This window comes from Vespa mandarinia, chromosome 4 (genome assembly GCF_050613455.1).
Source record: "Vespa mandarinia isolate Hongniang chromosome 4, ASM5061345v1, whole genome shotgun sequence".
Taxonomy (NCBI): domain Eukaryota; kingdom Metazoa; phylum Arthropoda; class Insecta; order Hymenoptera; family Vespidae; genus Vespa; species Vespa mandarinia.
In genome coordinates, this window is record NC_140813.1 from 10,091,141 (window position 1) to 10,110,578 (window position 19,438).

Here is a 19,438-nt window from a genome sequence, read left to right on the forward strand (position 1 = left end):
ATATATATATATATATATATATCCGATTGAAATGGGATTGTACTCAAACTTAGAGTGGTTCAGATTATGTGTGCACGCTATATACATATATATATATAGTTATATTCTCTTTAACGTTTGATACACCGTTTTGCGATAGAACAGAAGGGCATGTATGAATGAGTAGCAATATACTGTCATGTGTCAACATGTTCATAACGTGCCCTTACCATTTGCTAATGTCCGAGATCTGTATATCGCGATGCATTTATGTATACACGATTGAGTGTTTAATGGAAAACATTTACAAGATATTAACGTGTAGAATCTTGTCCAAGCATATCTTGTAATCATCTTGATTTCAACGATCGACTCGTGAACTAAAACTATCTATTGAATGATTAAAAAGGAGAATGATTTTATCGAAGCGATTATCTTAGTTTCTTTTCCTTTCTTTTACATTTTCTTTTCTTCTTTTTTATCACGGCGAAAGTTCAACCCTACCAGCCAGGAAGATTAATGCAATGGTGGTGCGCTGTTAAATACGATATTTTTTACTCGTTCCGAAAACAAATGTTTTAAACATTAGAGCGAAAAAGTGAGAAGTCGTTTATCAGGATACAAATGATTTCCTTTTGGAAAGTCATTTCTTTCCTTAGATAATACGTCAAAGGTATTCAATTATACAAACATAGACATGAAATACGTTTTATCGGTAACGATTATTATGTTCGAATGATTTATACCTTTATCTTGAAATTTTACGAATTCTTTGAATAAAATAATAAAGAACTTCCTCTACCTTCCTTCCCTCTTCTCCTATATTTATTTTTATTTATAAATATCCCTATTCTCCCCTCTCCCAGTATTATAGTTCCTTTTGAAATATTTTCCACATCAGTTTTTGAAATTTTTTCCTCTCAAAGATCGTTCATAGCTATATTCGTATACATGAGATGTATACATGGCATATACACGCAATCCTGAGGACGAGTCTTTGTCAACGCCAAAAGGGAGAAAAAAAATAAGAGGAGGAGGAAGAGTACAACGAATATATTCTTTTCTAAAAGAGATAAGTAACAATTCACAAAGGATAATAACGTTTTTCTCTTTTTCTCTCTTTTTTTTTTTTTTTTCTCGTAAAACAGCCCTCTAGCTTTTTTCAAGTTAAAAAAATTTTCTACGTACGATACACGCTCATAAAAAGATTGAGGTTTGTGATTGGGATAGCGGTAGAATTATTAGATTGACGATAAATTGACTAACACTCTTTACGCACACGCGAGATAACGAATAAATATATTTGGATAAAGACATTTATATTATATACGAAATCTAAAGAAATTAATCACATAAAAAGGTTTACGATTTACTTTTGATAATTTTGATATTGATATTTACAGTCCTATTATCATATGACATATAACATATTGATCACTATAAAACCACGTTCGTATTTAATAGTTTTACGAAGAAAGTTTTGTAAAGTTTAGTATGGCAAACATTTGAAATTGCATCTTGAAATATAAACTCTTCCTTGATTTTTTACCGTCTGAGTTTATTCTGGTAAATCCAATTTAAACTATCACGAAATGGAATTCCTCTTGTTAAATATATTCTTACATTTTTCATTTCCGTAAAAGATAAGTATCGTATATTCGATGACTTCCAAAAAATATAAACTTTTTTTCTTTTTATTTTTTCGTTTCTATTTCTTTTCCTTTTTCTTTTTTCCGTTTCTATTTCTTCTTTTTCTTCTTCCGTTTATTTTTCTTTTCTTGAAAATCTAATGTTACATAACAACTTTATTTCTTGTACTTTAAAATATGAGTTTAATTTAAAATAAAAGGGAAGAAGAAAAAAAGATATGGAAAGAAAAATGTAGAGAAAAAGAAGGGCTGCTATTTATGGGGTCAGTATTTTTAAACATTTGATCAGTATTCTAAATAAATGATCAGTACTTATATATAATGAAATATCAGTATGTAATGTAAATGATGTAATTCTGATACTTAATTATTTTACTTAATTATTTGATCAAAATATTCATGTGCGCGCGCATTGATAGATATTCATATGTGTGTGTGTGTGTATTGACCGTTTATTTTACAAAATACTTACTATTAATTAATAAAAATATTGACTAAATAAACAGAACTGAAAAAGAAAACAATGACATTTTGTTTTTTTTTCATGGATGACATGTTCTTATGATATTTTTCAAATGTAATTATAACTTTATGTTTAAACATCTATTGTTTAATATTGAATTAGAATATTTCAATAATGATTTCCATTATGATACTTAAAGTATGTCTTTAATCATAAAGAAAAGAGGGTAAAAAATATAGATAACAAAAGTGGAAATTAAATCAGTAATACAAGACGCATATGCTATGAAACCATTTTCTTTGATTGTGTTTGCTGAAAGAAGATGAAGTCGAGAAAAAGGAAAGTAAATAGTAAGATTTCGTTTTATATTACCTTCGACACGCAATGCCATTTTATTTATTTTTAGAGAATGACCGTGACCGTTCGAAATTCCAAAAAAAGAAGAAAAAAGAAGAAAAAAGAAAAAACAGACAGATTCAGTCTTCTCCATAGAAGAAATCAATTTAGATAAAACGCATTCGTACAGAATTTGATTTCTTTTTATAATAGGCAGAACGATTTTCCTTACGAATGTCGTACTTGCACGGAACTTTGTCATGACCTTTTTACAGTCTTAATGGGACGCAATAACGCGAAACGTTCTATATATCTAAAGGTAAAGTACACAGTTGGGATTAGACAAAAATATGAGATGAAAATAAACTTGGGTACTTTCTTGTAAAATAAAAAATTTTTTAACGCGCAAAATTATGCATTCAAACGAATATTAATTAATAAAATTCATCCTTTTTTAACCGTTGAAAAAGAAATATATATACTTTAACTGTGCTATCGAATGTAAAATATTTTTTATTCACTTTCGAATAAATTCGAATATAACGAACGTACAATATAATCAAACATGAACTTAAAAGCAGTGCCGACAATAAAAATCTTTATAACTCCTTTCGTAACTCTATCAGACTAAACATAACGAAAGAGAAAAAAATCACTCTCGTGAGAGAAAAAAGCGTTTCAGAAATTTAATTGTAAATGTTCATTAGTTTTGTTATTTTTTGTTCATCTTTTTGTTTCGACTCTTTAATAAGATAATACACGTTCTTACAGTTCCTTAAACTATGTCCATTTCAAAAGATTTCGTGTGTATTCTATATTATTTAAAATACTCTTTTTTTATTTGTATTCACAAAGAAATTAAATATTTACTATGTACTATGAACAAAGATGGTATTTATTATTACGTTCGAAATCTCATTTATAAAATTATATTTCTCTCCGGATGGCAAATAACTCGAAAAAGAGGAGTGCATCAAAGAGGAAAATTCTTGCGTTTCAAATTTCTACTCATCATATTATGATGTGTTTGTATTCCTGATTAGTACACTTTAATTACAACGTAAACAATATTAAAAAATAATATATTCATAAGTAATAAAATGAGATAAAATGAGAACGAACGTTTGTTTACTCATTTATCACGAATATTTATTATTGAAATATTTAAGAAAAAAAATTTGAAGAATAATTTCCTAATTTATCATCAAAGAAATCTATAGATTTATACGATACCGACAGATTCGTAATATTCTGACTTACCGACGTCATTGATCAATTAATAAACTTTACCATCGATGATTTAATGTCCTATAATATACATAGAATAAAATGAACTAATGGTGCCATCTACAACTAAATTGTTTTATCTACGCTACTTCGAGTACCTAATTAATGTTTTTCTACGCAACAATATAAATAAATAATGCAAAGAAGATTAGAAATTACAGTATAAAACAATATGAAATTATTTATCTCTTTTTCTTTCTCTCTTTCTCTTTTTTTTTCTCTCTCTTATCGACATCTTTAAAATCTATAAGATAATTAAAGGATATCGATCAAATTTTGTAAAGTGAATATCAGATTATTCCTATGAATACTTAAACTTTTTTATAATAATTTGACGAAAGTTGAGTTAAAAAAGTTTGTAAGAAATAATTAAACTCCACACTCACCTATACATTTACTCTATCATAGACGATGGAATATTTTCTAATAATAAACCAAGACCCATTCATAAAATCAAAGTCATAAAATATGCAGCTAGTCGGAAAATGTAATCGGTAGATGAATCGTTTCCAAATGTTCTCCCGTACCGAATTTTCCTTTCATAACTTGTCTGTTTATTAGTGCAAGATCTCGATCATAAAATATAAATTTACTGTATGTTCCATGTTATGACCTCTACTCGAATATAGAAAATTTCTAAAAAGGGGGAACCATCACGAAATATAATTAATTATAACATACAACAGTATGAGTTAACAGAGTACGAGTATATAGATAATACAATATTAACAAATGACATATTGTACTATCTGTTAACAAAATCGATTGATTCTCGATCGTTTAGCGATGAAATTACTACGATTTAAGAAATATAAATTTCTCATATTCATAAAATTGTTACTATAATTATATATATATACACACACACATCCATTGGATAACAATCAATGATATTTACTAACCGTGTAAATAACATATGTATTTAATATAAAAATTCGAATGGAACTTATTATAATACCTCCTTCTTCCTTAATCTTCGAAAAATGTTATCATTCATATCGCGTTGATGTTTTCGATCCACAATTTTCACTTCTTTCACCAAATATTTCACAACACGACGTTTTCAATATTTATTTTTAATAATATAAAATGTCGATAAACAATTGCATATATATTTTTTTTTTTACACTCGCATATAGCAATAATTCTCTTACGTCGCGAACCAGATTTCGAACTGAGGACCTGTAGCATCCTGTAAAATTTCAAACAGAAAATTGCTAATGCTGATTGGTCAATCGCTCAAGCTCATTGCAGAATCCAATCAACCAATCAGCGACCCCGTCTCTTACCTTATATAACTTGAGATCATTACATAAAACAATGTGTATTATTCAATTACGAATTTATTACGTACAAAAAAGAACTCTTCTTGTTAAAGGTCTACAACGATTGGACAAGTCGTCAAACTCGTTTAATCGTCCAATCATCGACATGCGTCGATGATATATAAAAGCTTAACAAAAAAAAAAAAAGAGGAATTTATATAAAGAAATCAATTATTAAAAATATTTCTCTACTTTTTATATCACATATTTAATTCTATGTATGTATTTAAATTCATATACGCATAAAAATGATATGTATTAATGTGAATACATTTTTTAATAACAATTCTTATTCACTCATACATATATCAATATGATAGCTCAATATGAATCTTTGAACTGTTTTGACTAACGATAAAGGATAGTAGATAGCACGATTCAAACTAAAATGCTTATAACATTTTGTATTCATTTATGAGAATCTTACAAGATATTCTTACTTATCTTGAATAAATATTAACATTATCAACAAGATCTTAGTCTCTTATATTTACCATTACCGATATGTTACATTGAAGAAAGATATAACGGAATTCAAGTAGAAGATAATTGAAAATTGCTTTAATCGACTGAATCAAGTGGATCATTTATTTTTTGTAAGATTAAATTTCTATCTCATAAAACATTAAATGCAGAATATTTTAATTATGGATAAAAATACAATCTAAAAAATATATCGTTTAATTGGAAGTAATATTTTATTGTAATATTAGTATGATACATTATTAATTTTTTAAATAAATCAATTATAGGTTAATAAAGATTAATAATTGCATAATTCAATAATATATTATTCAGATAATATTCTTGGACGGTCTACTAATGAAGTAATCTTAAATGCTCAACGTTTAACACGGAGAGTACCGAACATGTTTAATTCCCACCATCGTAAATACTAACGTAATTGCATGTAACTTATAAATGTAGTAATACAATCTTAATAATAATTGCTTCTATAAATGATATTATCTAGAGATATTCGTTATCGTTCTCATTATTAGTAAAAAAAAGTTTTGATTATCTATAAAAAAGTATCTTACATATTTGTAAATACATACAAATAAAAATGTTCATATACATTTTTAATAATTTGGCATCTACAATCATATTCCATACTTTACTTTTAGAAAATATAATATTTAATATATTAAAAATTAATTTTATGTTGTTTAATATTTTAATATTTTTAATAAGAACAAATTATAAGTACCATATTAAGATTGCTACATTAAATGATGAAAATCATTAATAATGTATTACTAATGTTTAAACCTTCATATTATATTAACATATTTCATCATGTTAGCTAAATGATCATATGATAAAAATACTTATACTAAACTAATGGATACAATATATATATATACATATATATAATAAACTATATATATATATATACATATATATAATATATATTTATATAAAAATGTCCTAAAACTGAAAGTATTATTTTTAAATTAGATTATAATTAATAATTATACTAATTCTAAAGATAAATAATCTAAGCATTAATAAGTAATTATATATTAACTCCTATCTAGTTTATTTGTCAAAAGCAGCACCTTTTATATCAATAAAGATAAAAAGGGAAACTTTAGTGCCAAAATAAGTACATAGAGTTAATAATATACTATATAGTTGGTAACTAATGTTAATTATATATTCTCATTATGGTTAGTTTGACATTAATATTATTAGTAGTTATGTTTTTAGCATTAATACTTAATAGCACTAACTTTTTATTAATCTAGGGACTAATATAAAAATATAAATAGTATCTGCAACATGAGTGTATAGTTGATTGCATATCCTTTTTCAAGAGTTACTATTTTTATAACAATTGACTTAAAATAATCTTTTCTCTTTTAAACGATATTTGAACACAGTCGATATCCCTTATAAGCATTCTTGCTTAAACTCACTCTATATCGTAAACAATTTGATAAAATCTTACTGTCAAATTGTCGAATTTTGTTGAATCATCCCTGAGCATATAATTGCTGCTCTTTTTTAGTTTTTCTTTATCAATATCTTTTCTGTATATTTAACTTTACCATACCCATTTGAAATGATTAATTATGTCCCAAATGTATCATCTTGGGATTCACTTTCAGTTTCATCATTATATATATGAACCGAATCTGAAACACTTCCACCTAAAACATATGATATAATCCATCGATAAGAATCAATAATTTTAATTTTAATCAACCTAGAAAGAGTAAATACAAAAATATTATAATTTTATAGATTGTTAAACAATAATACCATCTTAAAAATACATGTTATATTTTTTCAAATATATTTGGAAATTAAGAAACTAATGTTAGATATACTGTTTTAAATAATTTAATAATTTCAACGAGAACAAGCTGTTTACCTATAGATCTGGTTTCTTTCTTTTTATTTACTATTTTTCAATATTAATTGCATGCATAAACAAAATGCAATATAATTAAAGCATTACTTTTTAAACTATACACATATGTACATTTTGTAAAAGTAATGTTTATGAAACAAAAAATAATGCATTTAAATAAACTATCTAAATACACACAATCAAACTTATTCAATGTTTCACACAACAGAATAAAACATACACACACGTAGATGCAATATTATGTTTCAGTATATATATATTACTAAAATATATATGTGTTTGAGTAAATGAAATAAAATTTTATATAGCATGATCACCAACACATCAGTAATAAATTATTTATCACTTTGATCATAATTTGCATGACATAAGTAATATAGTGTAATTTAAATGTAACTTATAATAAATGAAAAGCATCATGAAATGTTAGTTCCCATCAAAGCTTCCCATGCTGTATCATTCCAAATCGAGTATTAAAGTAATGTACAAAATTTAAATGAAATGTATGCATAATATTCAAAACAAAATATAAATAAAAAATTAATTATATTAATATGATTAATAAATATAATAAAAATAAAAATAAAAATAAAAAATAAAAAATAAAATAAACTGAACTGATAATCAATTTAATTGAATAGATAGTAGCATTCAAACATTTTTCTTATTTAACTTTTACTAACAACATTAAAGCTGCATCTTTTGTATTAGCATTACAAATTTTAAACTATTTTAAACTTTCTTTTTTCATATAAAAAACAAATTGTGTAAGTAAAATCTTTATGGTACTATCCTAGATAATTATTTATTTATTTCTTAATCGAAGTTAGAATATATTAATAAGAGGAATTTCTTTTTGCATAAGGAAATTGGCAAGTTTTAATTGTACTTATCGGTTTATAATATAATGGTTTCATATGGAGAATGTACTGCTCAAGTGTTTATAGATAAGTATTATCTATCCGCGTAAAGTTTAAAAAAAAAAATATTTTATATTTATCTTAATATATAAATATTTAAAATATTGTATTAATTATTGTATTATGTTATAAATATATGTTATGTAATTATTTTTCATAACAAAATTATAAAAAACGCTATATATCCATGGCATATAAAAATTATTTACATCTTATCAAATAGTTATAATATCATAAAAATAATATAAAAAAATTTCTTCTTCGAAAGTTATTACTAAATTGATCTTATTTATGAAAGACAATATGCACAAAAATTAAATTGATTATCATGTTCAATAAAATAAAGAAAAAATTGTGAAAATAAATTATGTACCAGATATATAGCTATTATCAGATGTGGCCCATTATCAGATGATGATCTATAAACGTGTCGATGCAGGTTGCCCATTATTCTTAGTATCTAGATATTTGTCTGCAAGAAAGATGTTTGCATGTTACACAAAATAATGTCATGCACATTCTACTTTTTAACAGTGCAGGATAAATGTAATATATCAGCTAAAAACAATAAAGCAATATATAAGCACCATCATCTGCTGTATCTGTAATTTGTTACATGTATTATTAGACTATTATATTTGTAATTGTTTGTACATGTTTATGTTTGTTTCTATACTTAAGTTAATATAAATTCGTGTTATGACTCTAATAAATGATTAAGAAATGTTTAACTTATACAATTATAAATGAATTTGTTATAATGAAAAAATATTGTAATAATAATAAAAAAGAAATATGTTATTTTATATGAAAGTAAATGATGATGACTGCTTATTCAAATATTAGTAATATTAGTAATATTAATAATATTAATAAGCTATAAGTAACAAACCAATGTTAGCATAAAACAATATGATATTGCCATCATTTTCATTTATAATATTACAATATATAAACTGCTACTTTTCTAATACATTAATAGGTGCCATCATGCCTGAAGTACTGGTAGCTAAAAAGAATAAATTAATCTAAGTCATGCACATACAATAGCTCAAATTATATTGACTTACTTAAAATAAAACAATATAAACACTATAATTTGCATGCAACATACTATAATGCTTAGAAAATTATAATTAATCATAAATAGAAATCAAATAACTAAATATATAAAAGATTAAAATATATAAAAGATTATAAATGCATAAAAAACATACATCGTTAAGAAAATATTTTGTTCATTCTGTTATTATAATTCAAATACGAGTTCATAACTCTCCAATAATGAAATTAAATTGAATATGCAATAAACTTTATACCAAAGACAATAGAGAAAGATATATATATAGATATAGTAAAATAATACAAAATTTAAGAAATATTTTTACTTACCTGTAATAGCAAGTTCAACTAATGCTTTGTCTTTCTCTATGTATAGCGCTGAGAAAAAGAAGAACAAAGCTCCAAGGATTTGTACAAAAACAGTAACGAATAGTGCATATTGTAAACTACGGAATTCTACAATATCACTGTAAACACTAATAGTAGAACCACCTAAACTCAAACTTGGTAAAACTACAAATTTGAGTGCTTCTGATAACTGAAAAGAAGTTTAAATTAATAAATTTTTAATAAATAAATAAATATAACAGAAAAACATATCTTTACTTACTAGACCTATAAGATAAGGACTTCCAGCATCTCCAAAGGCATGAGCAAGTGATATTTGGAAAGCTTCTGCTGAAGATCTTCTAGTTGGTATTACTACATACTGAAAAATTTTATTACATAATCTTTTTAATAAACTGCAATACATGTTAAATAATTCAAAATTTAAATATAATCTGCAATATAATACTCACAAGTAATATATCTGCTACAATAGCCCAATTTAAATTTAAAGCTACTTGTCCAAGAAATATTAATATAAAACAAACAGTAGTATTTGTATCAGCGGTAATTATGGAAAAAAATATTAATGGAGCACTTATTAATAAACCTGCACCACATATCAATGGATCAGTAGATGACCAATACACTCTAAATTTTTGTGCTAAGAAAGACCCTAAAGGTACTCCTATTAAGCCAGATACCATTGCTATCAATCCAAATTTATAATCCACACTGAAAATATATACATATAATAAATCAGAAAATATATTAATAATTTAAAGATACACCTTTTCTATCTTACTCAAGTGTATTCACATCAGATCCAATTAATTTAAATCCTAATTGTAAATATGTCGGGGCCCACCAAGATAGTGCACCAGCAACAAATGATACACATGTAAACCCAGCTGTAGAAAGTGTAAAACTTCGACTAAAAAAGGTATTATAGATAAACAATCACCTTACTTAATTAATTTGATAAAGAATAAAAATATTCTGAATTTCCATCATTAACTTACTTTTTTATTAAAGCTCTGATATCTTGTAACCATCCGGTATTAGTAATATGTATACCACCTTCTCTTTCACCTCTAATAGGTTCTCTTACTCCACAGATCAGTAGAATAATCGCTATTATACCTAGAGCAGGTGTGACACGCAAACCCCACTTCCATGAACCTGTTGCTTTTGACATTTCTCCTCCAATTATATAGCCCATTCCACTAAAAAAGAAGACAAAAATGTATTAATTTTATTTTGCTTTGATATATAACTACATAAGAATATGTCAAGAAGTACCTTCCAATTGGTATTGCAAAATAGAACAATGCTAGCATTTTGGAACGAACGTTTCTAATAAATAAATCACTAATTAATGTTGGTGCAATTGTTGAATAACTAGCTTCTCCTATGCCAACCATTGCTCTAAATATTAAAAACCACTCATATGACTGAAAAAATGTTATAAATAATTTGTAAAATTATTATATTCTTATCTACAAAAAAAATAATATTAGATTTTTATATAGATATAGAAAGATCTTTATTTTTTTATATTTATATACTATGGCTTAAAATTATTAAATATGTATAGATATTTTACCGCCATAAAAGATCCAATAAATGTTGTTAAACTCCATAGGAAGATACCTATACTCATAAGGATTTTACGATTATGCCGATCACCAAGGTATCCAAACAAAGGTGCAAATAACATATAACTTACAATAAATGCTGTCTGTAATAAACCAGACTTATCGTAACCAATTTTAAAATCATTTTTGATTTCTGGTAACATACCTATAAATATACAAAAGTTTATATGTTTATAAGAGTTAATCATATAAACACAAAAACATATTACAGATCATAAATGTATATAAATAAGATAAGATAATGTATAAACATAAAAATACACATATAGAATATTTATAATTACCAGCAACAGTAAAACGATCCATATAATTTATTAAATTTATAAAGAACAATATTATTACGGTGACCCATTCATTGCGTCTAATTTGTCTAAAATCTGATGGCATTTTTAATTTTGTTTCTGTACGATTTTGATTTTTTATTACTATCAAATCTTATTATGATGCATTTGGTATATCTACTTCAATGATGATTTGCTGCATTCACAGTTAACGTCCAATTTTCATGTACAATTTTCCACAAATTGATATGTTAAAATTAGCTTTTATAATCGTATTTTAGCTAATAAAATAACCTTTTATTAGTCTTTTAAATAATTTCAATTTTTAAGTTTAAGAAACAATAACATAAAGTTACTGTCGAATTTATCTGATAATGTCAATATTCTTATAATAAATTTCAAAATAAACATTTCGTCACTTATTAGAATGTCTTTACTATATATGTATACATGCGAGTATGTATACACTACTACCAAACATATTAAACATCACGCTACGTGTAACCAAAGTAAAATTATATAACTACCATTTTGTACAACGAAATCTTTTCAAAGTATATATATATATAGATTTACATGCATATATATGTATTTATTATATATCTGTAAAATATTTTAATATAATAAATTAAAAATTATTAAATACTTCATAAAATTTTATATTTTAATATCGCATTTTTATTTTTTTTTATTTTAAGAATTAACTATCAAATTCAGCGCTGCTTATATTTTTAATGTGTAATTTGATAAAAATCTTAAGATGGCGCTTTAAGATTATTCATGATTCCTAGTTTTATAATGGTCTATATCCATCAATAAGACGTAATTCTTGATCAATTTTGATGAAAAAGGTCTCATTTTAAAGATAAAATTTTAATCAAAGATTCTACTTTTTCGAATTTTTAAAAAAGCTTTATTTTCTTTGAAAAAAATCGTGTTAATAAATAGTATTTTTCGAAAATACTTTATGAACAAATAAAAATCTTTTTAAAAAATTTGTAACTAATACGCGGTAAATTAAAATGAGATCCTTGTCTTTAAAATGCTGTTTTCGACATTTTTCGCAAAGAAAAAGTTTAGTATTGTGGCGCCTTTCGAAATTTGCGGCAAAAGAGAAGAAGATCGTACTCATTATTGATTTTCATATACCCGCTTGAATGGTTATGTTTTATGCCGTGAAGTAGCGATTACTTGCTTGGTTGTGTGCATGCATAGATGATACTCAGATTTTTTGAACATTTCCAAATGCAAAGAAATGCATTTCACGATGTTTGCACGTAGATTACTCGGTAACTCATTTTAATGAACTTTGGAAAGATAACTCTATGGTAAAAATAAGGAAATACGTATCCAATCGTGTAGTTCCTTTTAGATTTTATATTCTAAAAAGATAGAGATTCTATAAACAATGTGTAGTACATTAGTAAGCACTTAGATTTGTAATTCAGGAAATCTTACATTGGAGGGTAAATAATTCCTGTGTTTTATTTATTTTTTTTTTTTATTGTATCGATGTAAACGAAAATAATGAACTAATTTACTCTTTTTCTCTTTATTTAAGACATTGCATACGGCGCTCTGCGCGCTCAACGCGCTCCCAAAGCCCGCACATTTTTGAACGCTTCAGAAGCATGCTTCGCAAGCAGTAGGATGTGTATATGCACATTTTTTATTTGCATTTGGTATTATATTTATATAAATTATTCTTAATTATAACTATATATTTTATACTTTTATTTATTATAAAAGATTTTTTACATTTTAACTATTATTTATTTTACATACTTGAATAATCCTTTAGAGTGTGATATCTAGTAAACCATATTCCATCGTGCAATGGTGTTCGACACGATTTGCAACAGTTGTTTCACTCCTTTTTCCATTGGACGAATAGACTTTATATTGTTTGGTTGGGAACTTCTTCTTGCCTTTACACGTCATTGGTTCAAGTATATGCTGTTTCATATTATCAGAGAGTCTATATCATCGACGCGTAGATGATTTGTTTTATTTAAAATACTTTGTCCTATATCCATAACTGTATCTGTTGATTTTTTTTCTTCTGTCGTCCATAATTTCATTATAATTCCATTATAATTTCATAATAATTTCATTTATAAAAAAATCTTTATATTTCATTTTTTCATTATTATACGAATTATAGATCTTGAATGCATTGAACAGACCGCAGTTGATGAGATATAATATTACCTTTTTTGGCCATTTAATTGTTTTTCTCAATATTGTGTAATATTATAGATACTGAACAGCAAGGTCGACACCGTTCATGTTTAAATTATAGTCTGCAACGCATTTCGGTTTCTGCATGGTTTTATATCCAGTACATTTAACCATTTCAAATTTATGAATTTTCGAAATCATTTGTACTTCTTTTTTATCTTTCCAAATTTGCAACAAAATATCACATTTCTGTTTGTTATAAATTTTCACTAACAAATGAAAATATAAATGATTTTTAAAAAGCTATTTCCTTACAAATTAAAACACGAACTTGAAAATTTCAAAATGTACAATAATAAAACACTTTATAAGGTGCGGTACGTACGACGATCGGCACAGATCTAATGATGTACTAGCTATACTGACTATTTTTTCATTTTCGTAATATCAACATTCAGTTATTTCGTCATTCGTCATAAGAACGCGCAAGGCTTCCTTACCGTAACGTAACAAAAATATTTATCTCTGGTTGCTTAAGTCATCGTTTTGGTCAAAAAAAACATGAAAACGAGATATCTCGTGACCTGTACGCAATGTGTTAATATTACTATTCAATCTTTTATATTTATTTTCTCTACTGATGGCTAACGTGAATTTCGCGGTGATCTATGCTAGATAAGATATATAATTTTAGTTTTTAGTATCAGTATAATTTTGTTCGATACATTTGTCGATTATTCTTTCAAAATTAATAATTAGTGAACATATATATTATACATTATTTTTAATAAATATTAAAACACGAGTTCGTTTTCATATTATCTATGAAATTTTTCTCTCAGCGCTGTTTTGTTATGGTTTCCTCTGTAGAAGTTCATTTCATCTTATTACTATTATTACTACTATTACTATAATAATAATATGTAATGTAATAATATAGTAATAAAAACAGTAATAAGAAGAAGAAACAATATATTGTGTACATCATGGCATATAACGACGATAATTCATAATAACAAAAGAAGAAAAAATTGAAGGATCAAACGAGCTCGCCGAAGGCGAACGAAGTTTGAACGCAATTATTTGAGTATCTCGAACATGAGAGATTACAAAGATAGTATCTCTACTTTCATGTCTCAGACCACAAGTTCAGAGCTTAAAAATAATTGATTACCGCACGCTTTCCGGCGCCTGTAGTGCCTCTTCGCAGTTAATACTTATCTTCTTTATAACCGACTTATTTTTTATGTTTCACCTGTCAGACTAGGTACTTTAGGGTTATAGTAGGGAGGGAATATCTTTCGTGCGAGACACGAAGGATAATTGAAGGATAATTGAACGAGCCCGTCGAAGATGGTTGAAGTTTGATCGCAATTATCTTTTATATCTCGCACTTCGAGATTTAGAGTAGCTTTTTAGACTTTTAGACATTTTAAACAAAAATCTCTTTTTTCTTTCTTTTTGCTTTTTAAATGTTTCTTAACTATATTAATGACAAGTAAAACAGAAAAAATAAATTTTAATTGTTGAGAGAGTATCATGTATTATCTAGTTATCTAGAAGATAAATGACGCAAAGTTATTTGTCTCTATAGGTAAAATATTGCAAATGTTTGGGATCTGTGGGATCAACCACCAACCTTCTTAATCTCCTTTAGGCTCACGCCTCTCTTATGCGGCCTGGAGGTTAATGTATCCCTCGTAGTGTGCCGTAAATTTCTTGTCGACTCCAAAAGATATTAACACTTCTTTTATCCAGCGACTTATCGTCTCGCTTTTCACTGGACCGTGTGGCTTTTGAAAAAAGACGAACAAGGTATCAGTCGTCCCCCTTAATATTTTCGTCACATTCAATCACAATCCTGACGATGCACAGCTCTGGTCTCTCCTTGAAAAAGAGAAATCTCAAAACCGGCTATGATATTTGTCGACTCGTCTTAATCCTGTCTAAAATCCGTATTTCAACTCTCAACTCTAAAATATCTATGTTAGATATTTTTATTAAAATAAGAGTCTGCGCCCTATGTGCAATATCTAACACCAAAAGAACTATTAGCTTCTTAGGTAGCCTTCTCAAGGACAATGTATCTAACGGGAACAGTGAAACTAAATACCGAGTCAACTTTCCAAGTCGACTTGTATTTGTCGACTTGTATAGATTAAGTCGCATTTTAAACATAGCTTTGATAAATCTGCTAACGAGAACATTGTTAGCAATGTCTTCACTAGATATCGGTGAAAGAGCAGCCCTAGCAGCGTTAAGTGCACTGTGGCCAACCCTATCATTAAATCTTTCGGCTAAGAACTTGAGAATTTTACTGGCTGACACTGTAAAAAATTATCTGATCTATATCATGCAACTCTACCGCGAAACATTTCAAAACCAATAGCGCTGTCTTCAGTTCCAGGTAATTGATATGGAGATCTCTCTCTGCCTGATCCCAAAATACATTGGCATTTTCACCACCATAGAAAGCTTCCCCGGCCTGACAGTGAAGCATCCGAAAATATCATTCTGATGAATTTGTATTCCCTGATACTAGCAACCGATGTGACCTTCTTCCACCAATCACAATCTTTTTGGATACAATTAGGCATCTTCATCGTCGCGTCAAAGGCCCTTCAATTATTATTTAAGGCCCAAAGCTTAGCCCTCTCAAACCATTTACAATGTAATAGACTGTATTCAACAGCCGGACAACATGCTATCAAAGAACCAACCAACTTAGCAAAATTCCGAATCTTAAAAATTCGCCTCCTTTCAAAATTACTCATCTGAACTTCTTTTCTTCTGGTAACTCAACTCTCATAATGGATGAATCTAGTAAAAAAACCTTAGATATCTACATCTAATCTCAGGTAATAACCTTGACTTTTCAAGGTTTACGATAAAACCTAAACGATTGAGCAAAGCAATTGTCTATCTAAGATTGTCCCCGCACTCTTCTATTGACTTACCGAGATATAAAATGTCATTCAAATATAACATTCATAAAAAACCTTGCGACCGCAAATAGTTTACGACTGATTTCAGAAGCTTGGTAAACACCATGGGACTAGTACATAGACTAAACGGAAAACAAACAAATTCATACAGACGACCGTTAATCCTTTGCACTCGAGAGGTGACTCTCACTCACCACATGATTTAATGCCGCAATTCGAGAGATGACTCTCGCTTATCATATGTTCACCAGCTTTATCTTGGTTGAAAAATTATTCAAACTGAAATGCCACTTGATAGGAACAATCTTAACGAATGGGAAGCATTTGCCAAATCAAATAAAAAAAAAACAAAATTCCGCAAGAAATCGACAGTAGCATAAAGAAATACCTTGGTTTTAGCATGGAAGGACAAGAGGGTTGTCATGTGCTTGACCAATTGGTATAATGCAGGAATGAGCACTGTAAAAAGAATTTTACGAAGTGATATTAAAATTATCGTTAAAAAACCTAATGTTATAATAAATTATAACATATTAGGGCGGTTTCGATCGTGTAGATCAATATACCTCAACGTACTATTTCTTAAGAAAATCCTTGAAATGGTGGCGTAAACTATTTTTTTGGGGTCTGGAAATTTGTCCAATAAATTCATATATTCTTTATAAAACCACTGAACATCAGAGAAGAGAACAACCGCTTAATCACTTGCGGTATGTAAAAACTTTACCAACTGACTGGAGATTTTCACCAAGCACGTGATCAAAATTCAGCTTCAACCTTCGATTCCGAAAAGATCCGCCTGAATGGAAAGCTGCATAACATTCTAACAGAAGTTAGGAAGGATTGTAAAGTCTACCCGACAAGACATCAAACAACATACTATTGTGATACTTGTCCCGAAAAGCCGAGCATCCATCTTGGCAATAGTTATATGAAATATCATACAAAACAAAATTACAAAGACTAATGTTTAAGAAATTATCTTCGTAAAGATGTAAAGATACGTAAAATGTTAAAATATAAAAGTTTTATAGGATAATTTGTGTGTGTAATCATTTTAAGTTAGAGTATTTCTTTAACAGAAAATCCTTGTCCTCGCTGTTTAGACTAGCACCAAGGTATTTCTTTCCTTCATTAATCTGAGCCTCAGAACTACCGATTATGGCCTTCGTATCAATAGCCCCAAACAAGATCTTATGTTGACTGTTGGTCACATCTTTCAGTACACCAATTGTTCCTGGGACCCTTGTGGCTCTCAAACTTGGTGTATCCTTCAATGATTTTTCTGAGACCAGGTCCACAGGGTCCCCTTCTTCAAATGATAATTTCAAGGCTAGCCCACGACACAACGTAAATCGTGACTGTTTATTTAAATAGTATTTTTCATTTTTCATGGTTTGTTTGTTTGTTTGTTTGTTTACAATTATCTTTCGGATAATTAAAGCAAACATCATCTCTTTACCTTCCAGATAAAGTCAGATTACCATATGAGAATCTATTTTATCTCCCGGATACAACAGATTCCATCTTTATCCGCCTGAATAAAGTGTTATCAAAGAATTAAACTCTCGTGTATATTAATTCAATGATATAAATCGGCCTCTTGGATCAAGAGAAAAACCCTGAAAGAAAATATGAGCAAATATACCTTCTTAGCTTATAGAATCCTTTCCTCTAAATCATTATATTCCTTAAATGATACCGGCAACTCCTTCGTCAGCATGGTCTGCTGAATGATGCAATGCTAGTCAGCATTTCTCCCATCATTTCTTCAAATATACATAATTTCTTGGAAATACTTCTCTCCTCAGAGCGATTCCGGCTCCTAGACTTCTTCTTTTTATCACCCATCGTATTCGTAATTCGAAAAAGGATTAAAAACACGTACTAACATGTGGTTTGTATAACACAAAAACAATGAATAAATATTAACTGCGAGGAGGCGCCACAGGTGCCGGAAACAATGCGGTAGTCAATTGTTTTTGAACATCTGAACTTGTAGTCTGAGGCATGAAAGTAATGTAAATATCTTGTAATCTTGAAATGCGAGAAACGAAGGATAATGTATCCTTTTACGTAGTGGACGCACGTGTGACTGTTCATCTAAACAAATGACATATAAAGAATAGTAGAAAACGTTTCTTTTGTTTTCATCCGCTATTGTTTTTCTTTGTCTTACTATCTTATGATCATAATGCATTTGTTTCGACATTGTTTCTTATTCATGATCAGTCGAAGCTGATTGTCTTTACTATTATAACATAAAATTTATTAAATAATATCTAGATGTATATAAATAATATTTAAATACATTTTTATTATTATTATTATATTATATTATTATTATTATTATTATCAATAGTAGTAGTAATAGTAGTAGTAATAGTCGAAGTAATTAGATTGGATTAATCCTATAGAAGAAACATGTAAAAAAAAGCGCTGGGACTTATACTTCATAAATAGCGTGAAAATGAATTAATGTTTCAATTTGTTTTAAAATAATGTAATATATAAATATTTATTAATTATTTTTAAGAAGATATTGAACAAATTCTTATTTTTGTCGCAGATTTATATACTAATTTTTATGTGTCAAATATATTTATTATTTTCTATGCATTTATTGTAAAACAAATGCGTACCAA

General features: G+C 27.6%; 2 protein-coding genes across 8 annotated transcripts in view; both read right to left on the reverse strand.

The window, feature by feature from the left end:
- The window catches only part of Dh44-R1 (Diuretic hormone 44 receptor 1), a 28,355-nt gene extending 23,167 nt beyond the window's left edge, over positions 1 to 5,188 (reverse strand). For 3 of the 5 annotated variants that reach the window (XR_004838529.2, XM_035869254.2, XM_035869258.2), the window contains exons 1-2: positions 5,004 to 5,188; positions 4,673 to 4,906 (exon numbers count right to left, since the gene is read on the reverse strand). The gene's annotated coding sequence lies outside the window, so the exon portion shown is untranslated. Of the gene's footprint in view, positions 1 to 4,100; positions 4,175 to 4,672; positions 4,907 to 5,003 lie in introns of those variants that run through there. The other 2 variants (XM_035869261.2, XM_085656654.1) reach the window with 2 other exon arrangements.
- Positions 5,189 to 6,995: 1,807 nt separating this feature from the next.
- On the reverse strand, positions 6,996 to 18,724 carry spin (lysolipid transporter protein spinster). 3 transcript variants are annotated; one of them, XM_085656745.1, is made up of 11 exons: positions 18,496 to 18,724; positions 13,453 to 18,415; positions 11,671 to 11,948; positions 11,335 to 11,531; positions 11,031 to 11,182; positions 10,751 to 10,954; positions 10,534 to 10,662; positions 10,202 to 10,463; positions 10,012 to 10,110; positions 9,732 to 9,939; positions 6,996 to 7,195 (listed from the first exon to the last, which is right to left on the reverse strand). In XM_085656745.1, exons 3-11 carry the CDS (start codon positions 11,771 to 11,773, stop codon positions 7,116 to 7,118), a joined length of 1,434 nt encoding a protein of 477 aa, XP_085512871.1. In that variant the 5' UTR covers positions 11,774 to 11,948; positions 13,453 to 18,415; positions 18,496 to 18,724; the 3' UTR covers positions 6,996 to 7,115. The 3 variants fall into 3 exon arrangements, 2 of the variants coding, with proteins under 2 accessions (XP_085512871.1, XP_035725297.1); XM_035869404.2 differs by lacking the exons at positions 13,453 to 18,415; positions 18,496 to 18,724 and adding an exon at positions 8,713 to 8,811; XR_004838533.2 differs by lacking the exons at positions 6,996 to 7,195; positions 13,453 to 18,415; positions 18,496 to 18,724 and adding exons at positions 8,715 to 8,811; positions 9,232 to 9,348.
- Between the last annotated feature and the right edge of the window lie 714 nt (positions 18,725 to 19,438).